Raw genomic sequence first — 18,871 nt, 5'->3', positions numbered from 1 at the left:
TCAATAACCTGCTAGGATGTATGGAAATCAAACTCTTTCTGTGGCAGTCGTAGAAAAGTTGTAAAGTTAGTGCGGGCTCCACCGACAGTTGAGTGGGCTTTGTTTAAAGGTCCTATGGTTGTTAGTATTTTGTCTCCGTCCTTAGTTTTTAGAAGCGGAGAGCAACACCATCTTACTCTACGTTACCTCATATTCGTGTAGGAAAAATTTGGATTTTAAAACTCATTATCTAGTGATGAGTTCTCTTATACACATGGCGTAATTCACCTATGGAGTTCCCAAACAATATACTTAGATCACGATTTATATTTTAATATTCCCTGTTCTTTGAAATGTCAAAACATTTTTACACAACGTTAAATACATCACCGCTAATAACTTTAAACACTGGAAAAGGAATTAACATCAAACATACATTTGTTACATCCATGTCCTCAATAAAGAAACGAACATTCCACATCACAATCTTGCCAACATACAGGTTAGTCACTTACCACAAGATCTCAAAAATGCGTCATATGGTTGAAATCTCGTGAACACTGGCACGGTCGTTACAAACCACTGTACAATGTGCCTCCACCGGGATCGTATCCGTGACACTTTTGATTAAAAAGAGGAGCATATTTGAATTTAAAATATTGCTTCTTGCACATAATATTTGGACATATGTAAGGTGAAATTCAATAAACGAAATTGATTTGAAACAAAAGTTTGCAAAGTTTGGGTAAGCTTCGTGCACAAAAGACCTTGGGCACTCAATTGGAACAATTTAAATGCACCCCCGCCCCCAATGATTTGATATTAGCGACAGCATTTCGCAAGTACCAAAATGCACATGATCAGTTTTAGTTTGGCGCCTAACTGATCATGTCGCCATTTCTGTCGACTAAACAATTATGATCAATATAAATATAATAGAAAATGTACATGTCATCTTAAGACAAAAGGATGAACTATTTGATATTGAGCTAATGGGCAACTTAACAATCACTTTTCTACTTAGCTATGTACTGTACAACTATGAGTGTAAACGAATACTTGATTAAAATTTAGCGCAAGGTTCCACAATTGTTATTTTATCCCGGATTCGAATACAGAACAGTTCTTTTTTGTTATTCAGCGTAGATTTTCAGCCACTTTTAGTTAATTGCGACGATGAGGGTGAGGGACAATGATGAAGACACTCACAGATGTCACAGATGACGCCCAGGCAGGGACTCGAAATCCGGAACTTCGGGGAAGGGGGGATTTATTTTGATTTTGAGAATTAATTGTAAGTTTACAATGAAAGAAGTGAAAATTGCACTGCCAGTAGCCATAAATGGGATTTCGAAATGTTAAGAAAATCAGTCAACTGCCAACGAGTATGCATGTACTGTACCATTTAATATAAAAATGTTAGAAAAATCAGTTATCTACAGTACTATGTATAAAATAGGTACTTTTGAAATATCGAGCAATCAATATGTAAAGTACCCTAGCCCCCCGCCCAATTCTGAAGTGTAAATTGCGTAATTAACATAATACTTATTGCTTGTGCGAAGTTATTGTCCGGGAAACATAAATGTTTAGATTCGAGCACGCTGTTAGGTGGCAGCAGCGTTGCGAGTTGACAAGCTTCGTAAACGATCAATATCTCGGACAGAATTGGAAATGTTCCCTCCATGCCAACCTAACCTGTACAAGATGAAAGGACCTTTAAGATCGCTTCTATGGTAAACGAAGCGAGGGTGAATATCCAGCAGCTATTATCTGCATGCTTAATTTCCGCTATTAATTACAGTGGTGGTAGTGCAACTTACCAGTTTTCTTCTCTATATGTGCCAATGCGTTTTTGTTGACATTCAAACAGGTTCGAGTTCCGTTAAATGAAAATCTCACTTTTTGTCGACACCACCAATTAATGTTAGTCTTGACACTTAATAGTCTTAACGATCACAACACAAGCTTGGAGGAGCAAGTACCCAGGCTTTTGCGAAAGCAGACTAACGAATGCAATGCAAACGCACATGCGCGTTCTTCGGTCGATTATCGACAATATCTCGATTCCTGAAAGCACTTTGTCCGAGTTTACTTCGCGACATATCTCGAAATACTAGTTTGCGCAGAACCAGACAGGGTTGCACAAAGTCCTCTTCTTCCACGCGAAAGTTGGCGTTTTAGTCAGGACTTGAAAAGCATTTAACTTTGACCTCTGGTGTTTACATTGAGAAGGGTCAGGGGAAGTGAAAAAAAAGGCTTCTTTCATTATTTTTTTATGAACTTTAAGCTTCTTCACATGATGTGTTAAAACTTACGCAGCGCGGTGGTGTAGGCACTGAGGACGACTTTATAAAATTTAGGCCGAGTGGCCAGACGCTATATATTGAGAAGTTAGGGTATAAGAGTAATGTGTGAGAACAGACATGCGTATTTTCTTTGTGGTGTGAGAGTTTACAAACATGTGTATTTTCTTTCTCCCACTCGTTCATTTCTAAAAATCTTTCTCTTAACTGATTTCCTTCGTTTTTTTTCCTATTTCTCAATTATTTCCTCTTACTTCCTTATGTCTATCTATGGTTCTCGCATCTGTTTAAATCTATTCTCACTGCACAATAAAAAATCGTTAATCAGTTACTCATCTCTCTCATCTAGACAGAATATACATTAAGTTATATCTCAATTAGCAATATATAGTTAAAACTATATCTGTATCTAGTCGCTAAAGACCTGCACTTTGTTGTAGAGGTTGTCAATCATTCGATGCTTTTCTTCTGCATAAAGAAATTAGCAAATCAGTGTCATTGCATTATTTAAAAATAAAAAAAAAAAAAACGTGTATGTTTATAAAATATATCAACTGCTCTCATCTTGTAGGCCTGTTCGTTAAACTTAGAAATTGGAAATATAGTTCGTTAGATTTTCAAAATTTTAGTGGAAATATGCAATAAATTTTAGGCTTTTTTGGAAGCTATAGATTTGAGCCACTTTACATATTTTAGTGTATTGTTCGCTATATTTTGAGATAAAACTCGATCAAAAAATAATCAACATGTTTGTTACGTCCGCAAAACATAAAAGAACAATCAGGCTAAAGCACTTGGACTGTCCCTGGTGGATTGGTTAGCACAGCGCGCTAGGACGACAAGGGTCCCGGGTTCGAATACCATCCTTGGCATAGCTGTTCTTTACGAGTGTCCCTTCATCAACTTCATCGTATCATCACTCATCCTCATCTTCGCAATTAGCCAAAAGTGGCGAAGAAAAATAAGCTAAATCAATCAAGCACTTGGAATTAGTAATAATATTAGGCATCATTACTTTATTAAAATTTCAGGCAGTTCCGAGGGACAATAGCTCCACATTGCTCTCATGGATCGTCATCCGTATAGTTGCTCTGGAAGTAACCAAAATGTAATACCATGGTCAGCACACGTAACAAGCAGTTGAGCAAGGTGATGTCTTGTATGTGACTAGAGTATATCCTGACCTTAAATGAAGGAACCAGTTGCCGTTACAACATTCTCACCAATAAATTCAATGACAGAATTCTTCGTTAGAATGCCCAACACAGTTACATTGAAACGTCGGAAATGTCCATCGATTTGTCATTGCGCACCAGCAATGAGACTGTGACGTCAATAGACCACGCATCAAGGATTATTTGCCTTCGCTACATAGTACGTATGTTTAATTCCACTAATTTAAATGGGTCCTCACTCCTTATATCTAAGGTTGGCCAAAAACACTTTTACGGAAGTGTATTTAGGCCAAGGAAAACGGAAGCTAGCTTTTGACGAAACAAGTTGGTGACAGATAGTACAGAGATTAGTAAACGCTGACTCTTAGGTTTTTCCACTAATGTACACTCTGTCTCGGGAATCTCTGGAGCAAGTGAATGAAAACAAGTCTCTACGCAAGCAGTGACTGGAGAGGTCTCGATCTCGTGAGAGAAAAAGGTGGAACATGAAAGGGACAACGCTACTGCAGCTCGCTGTTTCGCTCCGCCCACTAGCTTTCTCCCCTTCTCTACTTTTATGCGCGGTCTTGCCCCACAGATTCCTGGAACAGAGTATACAGACGGTACATAATATACGATCCAGAGGGAGAGCTTTTTTTAAGCGGTACGCTTTCATGATTAATTTTGCATAATTATCATTCGTCATAATAGCAAACCGTCTTTTCAACATTACCGGAACTTCTTTTCACAAGAAAAAACACTGCATGTGCGTGACAGTTTTCTTCTTTTCGGAGATTTTTAGTATCATTTGTTTACAAAGTGACTTTCATATCAAACTTCAAGAACTGAGATTACGTAGTGAACCTCTGCTATGAAGAGATACACATGTTACGAATGGAAAATTCTCTATAATACTTTGAACCTTAGACTAACGTGGCTGACACTGAGCCAAATGACGTCAGTTTAAGGTAATTAATGTTTATCTTGCTTGTGGTTGATTTAATAAACACCAGCCTTTAATTCCACATAAAAATCTTCTCCTAATCTGCCATGTTGATAACCACGACTTTTTCCGGAGTTGTTGACGTAATAATACCGTGCGTCCATTTCGATCTGCAGCCGAGAGATCGGGAGAAGAGTGGCGGGCGGCACTGACGGAGATGCCGACATTTGCGGCCTGAAATGCCCGCTTATTTTTATGGACATATGCAGGCATTTATATAAATATTGCAAAACGAGCACTAACCTGTGTTATAAGAGTATGGTTTTAATTTTAGTAGCTTAGTGACTGTATGTGCCGATGATTTTGACACGCCCACCTCTTGTGAAACACGGCGTAGAGGTTTGTTTGGAGAACGTTCTAACGCTGCACCAATATCATCGAGTTTTGCTTCGGTTAGAATCCGTCGTTTTTGCTTAGGTGTTTTAAAATTTAACGATACAGTTTCTCGTAATTTAAGGACAAGATGTCTAACCGTATCTCTGTGTGGAGTTGAAACGCATGGGAATTTCTGTACAAATTACCTACACACGTCTCTACACGAGTTTGTTTTCACGTAGGTACGTGTCATACATAAAAAATCTTTGTTCTAACGTGAATCTTGCGGCTGGCATTCCAATCGTCTCACTGACACGTCACACATACACACTACAATAACACAAACAAGTAACTGCAAGTAACCAAGAATAACACTCTTGCGCACAGTACGAAATTAACACGCTCTTGGTTTACATTGCTCGCCACTATATTTACAACTCTGTCTTCATCTAGTCGCGAAGGAACAAAAAAAACGAGCTCGGATATTTCGGATTGCGAGGAAGCTCACGAAAACCATTCACTTTTATCGGTTTCGTCTGCAGTGTAATCCTGATACAGTGTTGCACATTCGAAACCTCCAAACGATTCCCATCGCCACAAAACTCTTTCAAGGATATAAACTTAAGCAGGACGTTACTGATCAAAACCATGATTAAAATGCTTTTTTATCTGTGGCTCTTAACATCGTTTCTATAGCGTATTTATTTGTGTATATAAGAGCAGAACTTGGATGAATTACAGAAGAACTTTTGCGTGTTATAACACAGGTTAGTGATCGTTTTGCAATATTTATATAAATGTCTGCATATGTCTATAAAAATAAGCGGGCATTACAGGCCCCAAATGTCGGCTTCTCCGTCAGCGCCGCCCGCCACGTTTCTCCCGATCTCTCGGCTGCAGATCGAAATGGACGCACGGTATATTCCAGTGGCAAGATCTAACCATACTTCTTCGTGTTTTGTTTTTCTTTGTTGTTTTTTGTATTTTTTTAAAAAAAAATGCACGTTTCGCGCAAGTTAACACACATTTGTTATATTGCTTTACATACAATGGAAAAAGTACGCACCAGCTTCGTTTATTTTACTTCGTTTTTCTGCTACTTCCGGCTAATCGCGAAGATGAGGATGAATGGTGATAAAATAAAATGGATGAAGGGAGAATCACATGGACAGAACAAAACACAAGTCCCACAGTGAATTATACTGGCTGTTAGTCCAGACTCCAGACCCTCGCTAGCCTGCAAAATGCTGTCCAGGCTGTACTACATGAGAGATTGACATTTGAGTCCTTTAAGAAAGGATCACCTACCTCTTAGCAACGCAACAGCAGGCAACGATTTTGACATCTCATCAGCTTCATCAATCCACCACTCATATCGGATCGGTTCATCCAAAGAAGTGAAAGGCAAACCATTTCATCCTAGTTTCCTTCCATGTTTATTGTATTATGCCTGAATCACACAAGGCTACATTTCCTGTTGCATTTTCCACTTGGACTTGGCTTAGTTGTGTGGCTCATCCATTAGTTTTCGCCTCACACAATACTTGCTATCGCACTTGTCGGTATACTTTTGTCCCGACAAGGCATTGCAGACAAACTAAAATCCCAAGTGTTTCAGCGGAACTTTTACTTTCCACACACATGTTATGCATGGCCGAATAAAGGGGAGAGTGCTGTGACTGATCGACCTCAGGAAAGACTGTCAGGTAAGAAAAGCGATTCCTGTCACCTTGAGATCTAAAAAATGAGCAATCGTCCTCTAATATTTTGGAAATAACAATAAATCGCCAAACATAACAAATAGCAACTGCACCCACCTTGCATGTCGAAAATACCATCATCAAATCTTAATTTACCAAAAAGACAAAGAGTATGTAGTGAAATCCAAACTGATATTGATGCCTAAAAATTTGACCACGGACTCCCAAAACTAACAATTAACAGCATAGCAACAGCCACTGGTTGACGACCAACAGTAAGTAAACTAACAATTAAAAACAGAGAACAGCAACAGTCATTCATTGACGACTAACGTTGATTACTTCTTGGAATTATGTTTAAAACTCAAAATAAACATTGTACAGAAAGCAGTGTCTGACTTGGAAAACAAGAGGACAAAACTGTGAAATACTGCGATAACCAAACCTAACACCTTCAAATATCAATAGTAATACCATGAAACTAAACTGGCCTAACGTTTGAGTTTTTTAAAGTTCCTTTATACACAAAAAGGCTAACTGGTACTGGACCTAAAGTTTGATGTGGGTTCCGAACCACTATGTCTCCGCCGGGTATCGAACTCGGGGCTCCTCGATTATAAGGTGACGACGTAATCACTACGCCATTGGGGAGACTCCAACAGGCATAATGTGTACAGTGCATGAGTCTGTTTACCTGCCCAGTTATGACAGCCGTCAGAGTCGAAAATAAACTGTGTCATCTATTGCAACGAATCTTAGCAGCCCTCATTATATTCACCTAAATCAAAAATTGCATTGCCATGCAAATTATTTATAGTGGAACCACAAGCAAAGAAACCTGCGCAGACCCGCGACTCATGTGCACCGTACTCCCGCGTGGAGGGGAGGGGAGAGTAGACCATGCTTCCTTATGACCCGAGCTGAACGGAAGAAGGGAAAGCTGCGCGGGGACTTTTCGCCCACTGTTTTTTTTTCCTTGTGGTCGCTCTATAGATGCAGAATTCATGTCTGGTTGATGGGTCATTTTGTTATTCAAAGTAACAACAAACTAAAAACGAACAAACTGAAATCTTTCGTGATTCGAGACGAGAACAAGACGACGTTTTGAAATCGACGATAGATCGAGAGCGAGGAATTTGAAAATGGATAACTGAATAATCTTGCCTCGTCTTTCTACAGGGTGGCTACAAACAAGCAGAAATGAAATTCCCTGACTTTTCCAGGTTTTCCAGGACAAAATTTACATTTTTCCCTGACAATTCCAAACTAAACTAAATCGATGTTTTTGCAAATGGAAATAATAAACTCATACAGATCCACGTATGGTTTTGCTAAGTACCAATATTATCTTTTATTAAATTGACTTAATTTCTCTATTCTCTATGATTTGAATTCAAACTGCAAAATAGTGAATTTGGAAAATTATTACAATTCACAAGCTAAGGAAGGATTATGGAATTTTGTCATACGCAGTAAGTTTAAAATAAAATACTTGATTATTTTTAAAGTTACGACTAAATGAGATAAGAGTGAAGAGTGATTGATTAAGAAATACAATTTGTAATTTATCAGTCTCCTTATACATTCTCGGTATTATATGTTGATATTTCCACTGAGGTTTGGAACCCTCTGCTTACAAAAACTATGAGTGCGGACTCATTTCTCAATGCATAAAGCTACTTCTCTCTTCTCTGTAAAGCAAACAACGTAACTCTTGCATATAAGTGAAACAACTGAATCGAACAAAAGAAAGTGTCATATTTCCTTACATTATCGATGGGATTTCTGCTTCAGTACAGTATATCCAAGTGAAGTGCTGGGAAACTGACAACATGCAGTTATACCATTAATGCTGACGAAAAGGGTATGTAAGTATTAGAAATTTAACGCAAGGAATTTATAGAATTGCACTGTATAGGTACCTGATTTAGCTAACCAACACATTAAAACAGGAACACTCTAATAATAAAAGCTTCTGAAAGTTCATATACGAGGGGCATCCTGAAAAAGCTCCAATGGTGCCTATACGCAGCACTAGTGGTCGGAGAGCGACACACACACATGCAGGCAGGAAGAAGTGGCATGTAGCTGTAATCTGGTACAGTTGCAATGTAGCCGGTTTAGGACAGTTCTAGGTTAAAGATTGCAGCTCTCATAAAGTCTCCCACCGACTGCGATGTAGCCTACATTGCACGCTCAGAATTTGGCACAGAGCCACCAGCAATCGTGTGAGTTGTGCAGACCGGACGTCGTGAGTGATAGTATGGTCAGACGATGGTGCAGACAATTCACGGAAGGCCAATCGAATGTGCACAACCCCATAGAGCTGAGTACACGTGGGTCCTTTGCATCACTTCAGGTGAGAGATCTTAGACCACTCCCTGTACAGCCCTGGCCTGGAATGTACCGACTTTCATCTCTTTGTTTAACTGAAGAGGTTTCTGGCAAGGCAAGGATTTGACAGCTACATTGCGGTAGAGATAGTCTTTGCTGTCAGACACATATATCATGGGCATATGCCGAAAATTTTTCCCAAAAGTCACATTTTCATTTTAGCGCATTTTCTGGCAAATATCTGAAATTATACTTTCATGGTGTTTTTAAACTACTGTTTCAAATTGTAAGTCACATGGCTTATGCCTCTTCGCGAGAGTTTGATATCTTGAAAGTTATTTTCCATACCCCTTTATTAATTTTAAGGTAAGGATTTTAGATAATGGAATTTTGGTGTGGAGTTAGGGCCCCACACTTTCTTGATCACGGCTGAAGGTGGGGCTGATGTGATCAGCACCACACTCCTGGCTACCTTTATCCCTCAAAGTTTCCTCAAGGTACCAGCTTCATATGATGCTGGGTGGGCACCGGAGCAGTTTGAATAGGTGGAAAACATCCCGGTTCTCCCCTGCAGGGGATCGACCCCGGGTCTCTCGCATAGTAGTCAGATGCCCTAACGACTGAACTCCATTATTACTCACTCGACAAATGCCGATCGTGCGCACTTAGCTTCGTAATTCAAAACATATCTCGTGCGACAAATACGAAGATGTGGCTCCCGTGTCACGGTAGATACGCACTCGATCTCCTGTTAGAACCCTGCCACTTTGCTCTCTGATGCAAATGGTTTTGATAGAAGTTGAAAAAATCGTGGGAAATAAATGATTGAATGTGGCTGTCGGAATTATTCCACGTACGTATAACTCTATAGTTTACTCTTGAGTAAAATGTTGGAAAACTTGCATGTTCTATGTCCACAAACATGGCCTAGAAAAGTCAAGGATGTTGGATTTCATGGAATTTTTCATTGTTTTAGGACATTTCTTTAAAAAAAATCGCTAAAAATGCCTACAATTCGCATTTTTTGCAAAATTCGCATTATTTCGATATTTCGAACGGGCGAAAAATGTGTCCAGACATCACTGCACATTCCTAAACATAATTTCGCAGCAATTACAATTTTTCACGGTTTTGGCGTTTGCGAAAAATCAATGTACCTACTAACTGGAAATTACTTTCTGGCCACCCTCGTATAAATCAGTAGTGGAAAGTGAAAATTTAGCAGGGCTGGCAGAGAAAAGTCAATTCTTGAAGAAAGTGATTTTCTGTTATGATTGAATGATTCGAGTAAATATGATATTAAAATATTTATGTATTTATTATTAGTATTTTATTTCATACTATTGGACATTAACTTCACTCAGTGAGAGATTTAAGACCATCTCTCACGAGATTAAACAGACAGGACAGAGAGTGGCGTTAATTTCATTGCAATACTAGTGTTGCAGTAAATTGGAGGTTGGGAGCATGCACTTGCCAATTTTTAAAACGTTCACCAATGCAGATTTATGTTTCGCTTTTTCGTGATAGTATTCAATATATATCCAGTTTGGTTGGATTCTTCTTGATATCTAAGAATATTGCAATGTCATTGTAAACGTATTCTAAGAATATTGCAATGTCATTGTAAACGTATGTTAACTTGTGCGAAACCACTAATACGTCAGGACGATGAAAGAAAACCTTCGTAAGCACTGCTACATTAAATAAAGTGAAGTGAGCCAGAAGAGTAATAAAATTCCAGCAGCATATTTGCATCTAAAGCTCTTCTTGTTTATGCATGCGATTTTTGTTGGATGTTTCAGTCCATGCAATTTCTGTCGCATGTTGTAGTGAGATACTTTGTCGGGTGGTGATATTCGACAAAAATCGTATGTATCAATGGAACATATTTGTTTCCATGTTCCTTCAGTTTGCCCAACAAAATGCCTTACTACGACGTCCGACAACTATCGGACGGCGCCACCCGCTCTTATCCCCACCATCTGTCGACAGGTCCCCTTACTACTCCCATAAGGACAAGAAAAAATGATAATTTAATGCATTTTCCACGTAATATTTAGAGGCTTAACCTTTAATCCTCCGATGATACCAACCATACGGTATCATCAGAGTAAGGTCGTACTGGCCCGGTATCGTGGTGCTGATTACGAAATGAATGTGCTTTTTGGACCTTCATACACTTATGTTTGGGTGGAAACTCTGACAGAGGTCTGGAGCAAGCCTGAGAAATTCATATTGATGACCAACCTCCCCCCTCCGCAACATATCCATGCCACATTTCCGAACAAAGTTTTATTTCACATTTTGGCTCATTATTCAACTTGTATGGCACCAAAGAACATGAAACATGTTTCATTCTCTTGAGAAATGTCCATTCTTTGAAAAGAATACTAAAGTTCGCACCTTCTTCCCAAATAGCGGGAGAAGAGAGGGTAAACTCCAGATTTTTATGGTTTTTTTTCATTGAAATTCGGTAGTCGCTACCCCCAAACCCCCTTTCCTCGGTTCGGCGTTCTGAATTGTACACGGTTGCATGCTCTGATGTTTTAGCTGAAAACCAAAACTTATCCGAAGTAGATTGGTCCCATAGTACCCGAGTTATAACAATTTTCCTCCAAACATGCAAATTACCTATTTTTCGTAAAAAAAAGAAAAATCACATTTTGGCATATTATTCAACTTGTATGGCACCAAAGAACATGAAGCATGTTTCATTCTCTTGAGAAATGTCCATTCTTTGAAAAGAATACTAAAGTTCGCACCTTCTTCCCAAATAGCGGGAGAAGAGAGGGTAAACTCCAGATTTTTATGTTTTTTTTCATCGAAATTCGGTAGTCGCTACCCCCAAACCCCCTTTCCTGGGTTCGGCGTTCTGAATTGTACACGGTTGCATGCTCTGATGTTTTAGCTGAAAAACAAAACTTATCCGAAGTAGATTGCTCCCATAGTACCCAAGTTATAACAATTTTCCTCCAAAAATGCAAATTACCTATTTTTCGTAAAGAAACAGTTTCACATTTTGGCTTATTATTCAACTTGTATGGCACCCAAGAACATGAAAAATGTTTCATTCTCTTGAGAAATGTCCATTCTTTGAAAACAATGTAGCAAACTCCACATTTTTGTTTTTTCCATTGAAATTCGGGGGTTGCACAACCCCAAACCCCCCTTCCTCGGTTCGGCGTTCTGAATTGTACACGGTTGCATGCTATGATGTTTTATCTGCAAAACAAAACATATCCGAAGTAGATTGCTCCCATAGTACCCGAGTTATAACAATTTCCCTCCAAAAATGCAAATTACTTATTTTTCGTAAAAAAACACAAAAAAAAAACACATTTTGGCTTATTATTCAACTTGCATGGCACCCGAGAACATGAAACATGTTTCAATCTCTTTGGAAACGTCCATTCTTTGAAGAGAATACTAAGGTTTGCGCCTTCTCCCCAAAATAGCGGGAGAAGAGGAGGTAAACTCCATAGTTTTAAGTTTTTTTTATTGAAATTCTGTGGTCGCTCCCCAAAACCCGCCCTTCTTCGGTTCGGTGTTCTGATTTGTAGACGGTTGCATGCTATGATGTTTTAGCTGAAAACCAAAACTTATCCGAAGTAGATTGGTCCCATAGTACCCGAGTTATAACAATTTTCCTCCAAACATGCAAATTACCTATTTTTCGTAAAAAAAAAAGAAAAATCACATTTTGGCATATTATTCAACTTGTATGGCACCAAAGAACATGAAACATGTTTCATTCTCTTGAGAAATGTCCATTCTTTGAAAAGAATACTAAAGTTCGCACCTTCTTCCCAAATAGCGGGAGAAGAGGGGGGTAAACTCCAGATTTTTATGTTGTTTTTTTTCATTGAAATTCGGTAGTCGCCCCCCCCCCCCCAACCCCCTTTCCCTCGGTTCGGCGTTCTGAATTGTACACCGTTGTATGCTCTGATGTTTTATCTGCAAAACAAAACGTATCCGAAGTAGATTGCTCTCTTAGTGCCTGAGTTAGAACAATTTTCCTCCAAAAATGCAAATTACAGTAGAGCGTCGATTATCCGAACGTCGGTCAACCGAACGACCGCTTAACCGAACTGTGTACTCGCTCGCACCTGTTACTCTCCCACCCTACCGTCCATCATCCCCCTCACTCCCAAACCAAGTTTCCCACAGTAGTCGCTGCACTGAGCCACCCCTGGCGGAACATTGCTTCTAATGGGGCCTTCATAAGGCGCTGCTGACCGGCCAAGCCGCCAGTCGCTGTGTTTCAACAATCAGTACACTTCTGTCGGTGTATGTATTGTTCATGCAAAATGCGTATGTAATATGTACATATTTTTGTTTGATAAACTGTACCACATACTATATATTCCTACTAAAGTTGCCTTTGTACGTTACTTTGTAATACTTAAAGAGATGCCTGTTTTTATGAATAAATTTACTGTACAGTACTTCTTTTTGGCAAATAAACATGTACAGTTCGATTATCCGAACAAACCAGTTTTCCGAACACCCATGTCCCCCAATTACTTCGGATAATCGACGCTCTACTGTACTTATTTTTCTTAAAAAAAAATAATCACATTTTGGCTTATTATTCAACTTGTATGGCACCCAAGAACATAAAACAGGTTTCATTCTCTTGAGAAATGTCCATTCTTTGAAAAGAATACTAAAGTTTGCGCCTTCTCCCGAAAATAGCGGGAGAAGAGGGGGCAAACTCCAGATTTTTTTTCCATTGAAATTCGGGGGAAGTGCCCCCAAGCCCCCATCCTCGGTCCGGTGTTGTAGATTGTACACCGTTGCATGCTATGATGTTTTAGCTGCAAAACGAAAGTTATCCGAAGTAGATTGCTCCCATAGTGCCCGAGTTATAACAATTTTCGTCAAAAGAGTGTTCGAAGTCAATGAAGACGAAATTCCCTGACATTTCCCTGACTTTTTTTGACACCTCAAATTCCCTGACTTTTCCCGGTTTTCCAGGTTTTCCAGGTCTGTCGCCACCCTGTTCTACCATCCCTGCATATAGTAAACAACAGACTGTAAACAACTGCTATAGATTGCGAGGAACGTTACACATGTCATTGTGATTGACTTGACTGTGTCGACGCAGCTTCAAAAGGAAATGAAATATGCACATACAACGCCGCATTGAATGGATTCATTATATCTCAGCAAGATATTTAGCAAAGTCGAGGAAAATAATATTATTCATACTTCTGACTATGTGATAGAAATGGAAACAAACTGACAATTTGGCTACCAAAATTAATTAATTCTGAACGTCAGCGGTTCTTCTAGGTAGAAATTACGTTACACAGTTGGAAACGAAAAGAGTTTGTGTGTGTATTGTGCAATAGTATTTTTGTACAGATGTATTAAATTTGAAATTTAGATCATACAGTTAACGAACGAAGTATGTGTGCTAGTGGATGAACATGCATACTTCCTCCGCGTGTCTATATTTGTAATATACATATTCGGTCCTTTCGTACTAAAATATTTGCAGCAATAGAAGATCAAAGATAAATATTCTCCCAAGACTACGTAATGCCTAAAGGGACAATAAGATAAGAACTACAGTCACGGACACTTCTGTATTAACTTTCAATGTGATCTTTACAACCCAGAAGTCTCCATGACTGTACAATTCAGAGTCTTGCCTTTTCCAACAAGAGATAATATCTTTGTTTTCAGTAAAATATCAATAATATACGGAAGGGTGTGGTTAATACCTTGAACTTACACATATTCAAAGATTGATTGTCAGGTCAATAATAGAGATAATTTATCCGTTTGCTCAGATGTAATATCAACACTATTTCACCTTTGGAAGGGAAGATTTCAGTAATCAACAATGTCATCAAAGTACGTTACACCACAAGACATTGGCGCCTGTCTTGCACAAGATCGAAGTCCTAAGTCGATAACAACACCAAGACTACAAATACAGCAGGACGTCTTATGCACGGGGTAACGTTTCATGTGGAGAATGCACAAAACGCATGGCCATGAAAATAGGCGGCTGGGCAGAATTGCGCTGCTGCCACTATGCGAATTGCAAAGCGAGAGCGGGACAAAGTCAATGGTTTCCACGCACTGTGTGGCAACGTCAAGCGGGTTGCGTTGACTAGTTTGAGCGTCAAACCGACCTCTCTCCGGGGTATTTTTGTGTCATCCCTGACGATTAGAGCAAATACTGTGAATTTGTATCACATGGATTACAAAGACTAACTCTACAACGAGATCTTCATTCTCTTAAACCCCCGAACACATGGGGTTGTGCTCCGACGGAGCGTACTTCTGTCACTCGCCTAATTTCATGGCCGTGCATTTAGCAATGACGAATAATAATACGAGGGTCACTATTTATATTTTGAGCCTAACAATGAAAAAACAGGAATTTGGCATTGAAAACTGCTTTATTGTTTTTCGAAGTATTCTCATTTATGGTCAATACACTTTTGCATTCGTTCGAACCATTTGTCAAAGCAGTTTTTACAATCTTCTTGAGACACCTCCATAATATGGTTTCTGAACGCATCAACGGCGTCTTCCGCCGACGAAAATCGTTGTCCACGCAATTTATTCTTGACATTCGGGAACAAGAAGAAGTCATTGGGAGCCAAATCAGGACTGTACGGCGGATGACCCATCAATTCGATTTTTTGACTGTTCATAAAGTCGGTTGTTAGACGAGATGTGTGACAGCTGGCATTGTCTTGATGAAGAATGATCCGACGGCGTTTGTTTGTTTTCCGTATTTGACCGAAGACCTCTGGCAAACAAATTGTTGTGTACCATTCAGAGTTGACCGTTCTACGTTCCTCTAAAGGCACAGTTGCCACATGACCAGTTTTCCCGAAAAAACAGGTGACCATTTGTTTCGATGTGCTTCGAGCGCGAACAACTTTTGTTGGATTGGGTTCATCTTGAAACACCCATACAGTCGACTGCTGTTTACGTTCCGGCTCATATGCATATGTCCATGATTCGTCACCTGTTACAATCTTATATACATCTTTTGAAGCACCATGATTGTATTTATTGAGCATTTGTTTGCACCAATTGACGCGAGCGTCTTTTTGAGTGTTTGTCAAATTGTGTGGGATCCAACGAGAACATACCTTTCTCACAGCTAAATGATCATGTAATATTTTATATATGCTGGTGGAACTAATGCTTATGGTTGCCTCAATCTCACAGTATGTCACATGACGATCTTGCAGTAGTAGGTTTTGCACAGCATCAATGTTTTCTTGAACAACAACTGATTTTGGACGACCTTCGCGAATCTCGTCGGTGAGCGAATGGCGGCCACGATTAAATTAGTTATACCAGCGTTTCACAGTGGCAAAGGATGGGGCTTCATCGCCAAATGTAGAAGTAAGTTGATCGATGCATTCTTGTCTTGGTAATCCACGTCGAAAATCGTAAAAAATCATCGCACGAAAATGTTCACGAGTTAATTCCATTTTATTGTTGTCGCGTAATCTCCAAGGCAACATAAACAACACAAATGAAGCTATTGACAAAACATTTGAAGTACGTTATGGTCAATAATGCCAGACGATTCCGTGCAAACGTCAAATCGCGCCTAACTTCAATCAGTGTTGCCAAGGCTCAAAATATAAATAGTGACCCTCGTAATATACAGTCCTATACAGAAATATTTGATAAATGATATTAGCACAGAATAATAAATTGTTGAAACATACATCTTAAATATACCATATAGGTATGTAACCCGCTGAAACATACATCTTAAATATACCACATAGGTATGTAACCCGCTGTGCAGGCACATACTCGTTTACATCCTGCTTTTATCTGAACCAAGGTTGGGCCAGTTCTCATTGGCCTACCTGTACATAAAGTGAACTTGAAACAAACTTTCGGACTGGCCCTACAGATCCAAACTACTGAGCAGATAACTGGTGCTATGTAAAACCGCATTAAATGCTGTAAAGAACCAGTCTCTTGGTTTGTTGAGTACACTGTTGGGTATATTAGGAAATTTTCCTCGGTTTCTAGGACATGCTTTACAAATACTGCATATTTCTGGGAAAAAAATATCTTGCTGTTTGAATTACACATTTTCTTGCATGTTTGAACCTTCTTAATGGTGCACGACGCGTTTTGGTTAGCTTCCAGATGTCTGTGTTTACGACTACATGCCCCTACAGCAAGCTGGAGAGCAACGTCAGCGAAAACAGTTGCACACCAATCTTTCTCCAGAAATAGCAGCGCCTCCAGCGTTACGACCGATGACCTATATACACATACATATGGAACGGGCTTGTGACACGCACGTGCTACTCTGAACTATTGCTTCTGTGCCACAAACTCCGAATTCTATTTTCAAAATAATTCGTTATTGGTTAAGATCCAAGAGGCATGACTGATCTCCCAGCAACGGAGAGGAAATTTCTGTTTATCCACTGCTTGCACTCATGTGTGGAAGTTGATTTATGATCAGTCGATCCCTTTTCAGTAGGTCAAGAGGGTAGGGTTTCCATTCCTAAGCCAAAAACTTTGTAAATACAGATGGGATCTTTGCAGGTACAGTCAAGGAATTTAGTAGCACTGTGCAAATATGCAGCCCGATTTAACGTTTTCTCAAATCAATTAGTAAAGTTATATTTCAATATGAAGTATTAGAAGACCATTCCACAGCACAATGCGTCGTCGCCTTGTAATCAAGGGGTCCCGGGTTCGATACCCGGTGGAGGCACATAGTGTTTCGGATTCCACTTTAAACTGTAGGTCCAGTCCCGATTAACCTTACTGTGCATAAAGTGGACTTAAAAACACTAAATCAAACAAACAAATTACACAGCACAATGGCATAATGTCGGTTGTAGAGATGATATCGAGACGAGAACGAGGCAGTGTCCAAGTCTCTCTGTCTCGTTCGGGACTTTTAGGGGGAAGGGAATGTTTGAATGAAATTCGGCAGATTTATCAAGCGGACATCTACCTGATTAACTGCACCTACATCATATATTTTGTTCATGATAATGGGAAAGTTAATACATTAGTGGCAATTGTGAACCTGTGCTGCGAGGTGGTATATCTATGGAATGCAATTGTTTTTCTAGGGCTCGTAGCGTCGAAACGAGACGCGAAAAAAGAAAAGGCTTTCAGAAAATAGTATATCTTCATGACCTCTATATGCTGTGAAAGTTATAGTCCGATGATACGCTGCATACATAGTCGTGCGCAGACCCTCTGATTAATGGGGGGGGGGGGCAAAAGCCTTAATGAATTTCAATCTGAAAAAGAAAATCCTCATTCCATCTCCCTGTTTTATTGTATTAATGGGTAGTAAACGGGAACGTATGTAGTGTGTCCGGACCCACTGGAATCACTATTAGAAGAATTCCAGCTTTAGTGGCACAAAAGTTCTCTCTTCGGCTCCCCCTTTATTTTCCTTCTCTGTGGTTCAGACTAATTTGCATACAAACATGATTTCGTACAGCACATAATTTATTCATTTCCAATGTATGACCAATTTATTCTGCGGTCACATATGTTTGACACAACTAGGTTAACGAACAAAACGCCCGAGTCTTTAATAACAAGCAATTTGCTGGAGAACGAAGTGAGGTAGTCCAATTAGATAGGAAATGAACCCACCGTAGCTGCTTGGAACTTTCATCGGTTAGAAAATATTTTTTTAGAGAATAATATTGTTTAATAACGGTAATAAGATTTCTCTACACTGAAGTGAGAGTATTAGGAAGGGCAACTGACCCCTCCCCCCCGTGCGCACGCTTGTGGCTGCATATGTTGTTCATCCATATATATTTCGAAAAGACCTAGACCGAGGCAAGAATAAAATGGTTGTTTACAAAACGAGACGAGACCGAGAGGAAGACAGGCAATTATACCTTGCGACGAAACTCAGCTAATATACCTTGCGACGAAACTCAGCTAAGTATCGTCTGCTCAGGATAACATCCAACTTTGACCACGCTGGCTTTAACGATTGGAAATCCCCGACCCGCGGTTCAGGCACGCAGTGAATTATAATACCGTGCGTCCAATTCCTTGCGAGGCCGAGAGAATGGGAGAAGTGTG

General features: G+C 39.6%; 1 protein-coding gene across 4 annotated transcripts in view; it reads right to left on the bottom strand.

Moving 5' to 3' along the window:
- The window catches only part of LOC145986628 (choline/ethanolamine kinase-like), a 139,898-nt gene that overhangs the window by 85,232 nt on the left and 35,795 nt on the right, over positions 1–18,871 (bottom strand). Inside the window, exon 1 of one of the 4 annotated variants that reach the window (XM_083120867.1) lies at positions 6,575–6,669. The exons of 1 other annotated variant lie outside the window; for it this stretch is intronic. In XM_083120867.1, the coding sequence (XP_082976993.1) occupies positions 6,575–6,598 (24 nt within the window). In that variant the 5' untranslated portion in view covers positions 6,599–6,669. Of the gene's footprint in view, positions 1–415; positions 446–1,802; positions 2,006–6,574; positions 6,670–18,871 lie in introns of those variants that run through there. 2 more of the 4 variants (XM_083120870.1, XM_083120869.1) reach the window with 2 other exon arrangements.

Source organism: Lepisma saccharinum, chromosome 4 (assembly GCF_977018435.1).
Source record: "Lepisma saccharinum chromosome 4, izLepSacc3.1, whole genome shotgun sequence".
NCBI classification, from domain to species: domain Eukaryota; kingdom Metazoa; phylum Arthropoda; class Insecta; order Zygentoma; family Lepismatidae; genus Lepisma; species Lepisma saccharinum.
Note: the sequence above shows the minus strand (reverse complement) of the source record. Positions and strands in the feature narration are given on the sequence as shown.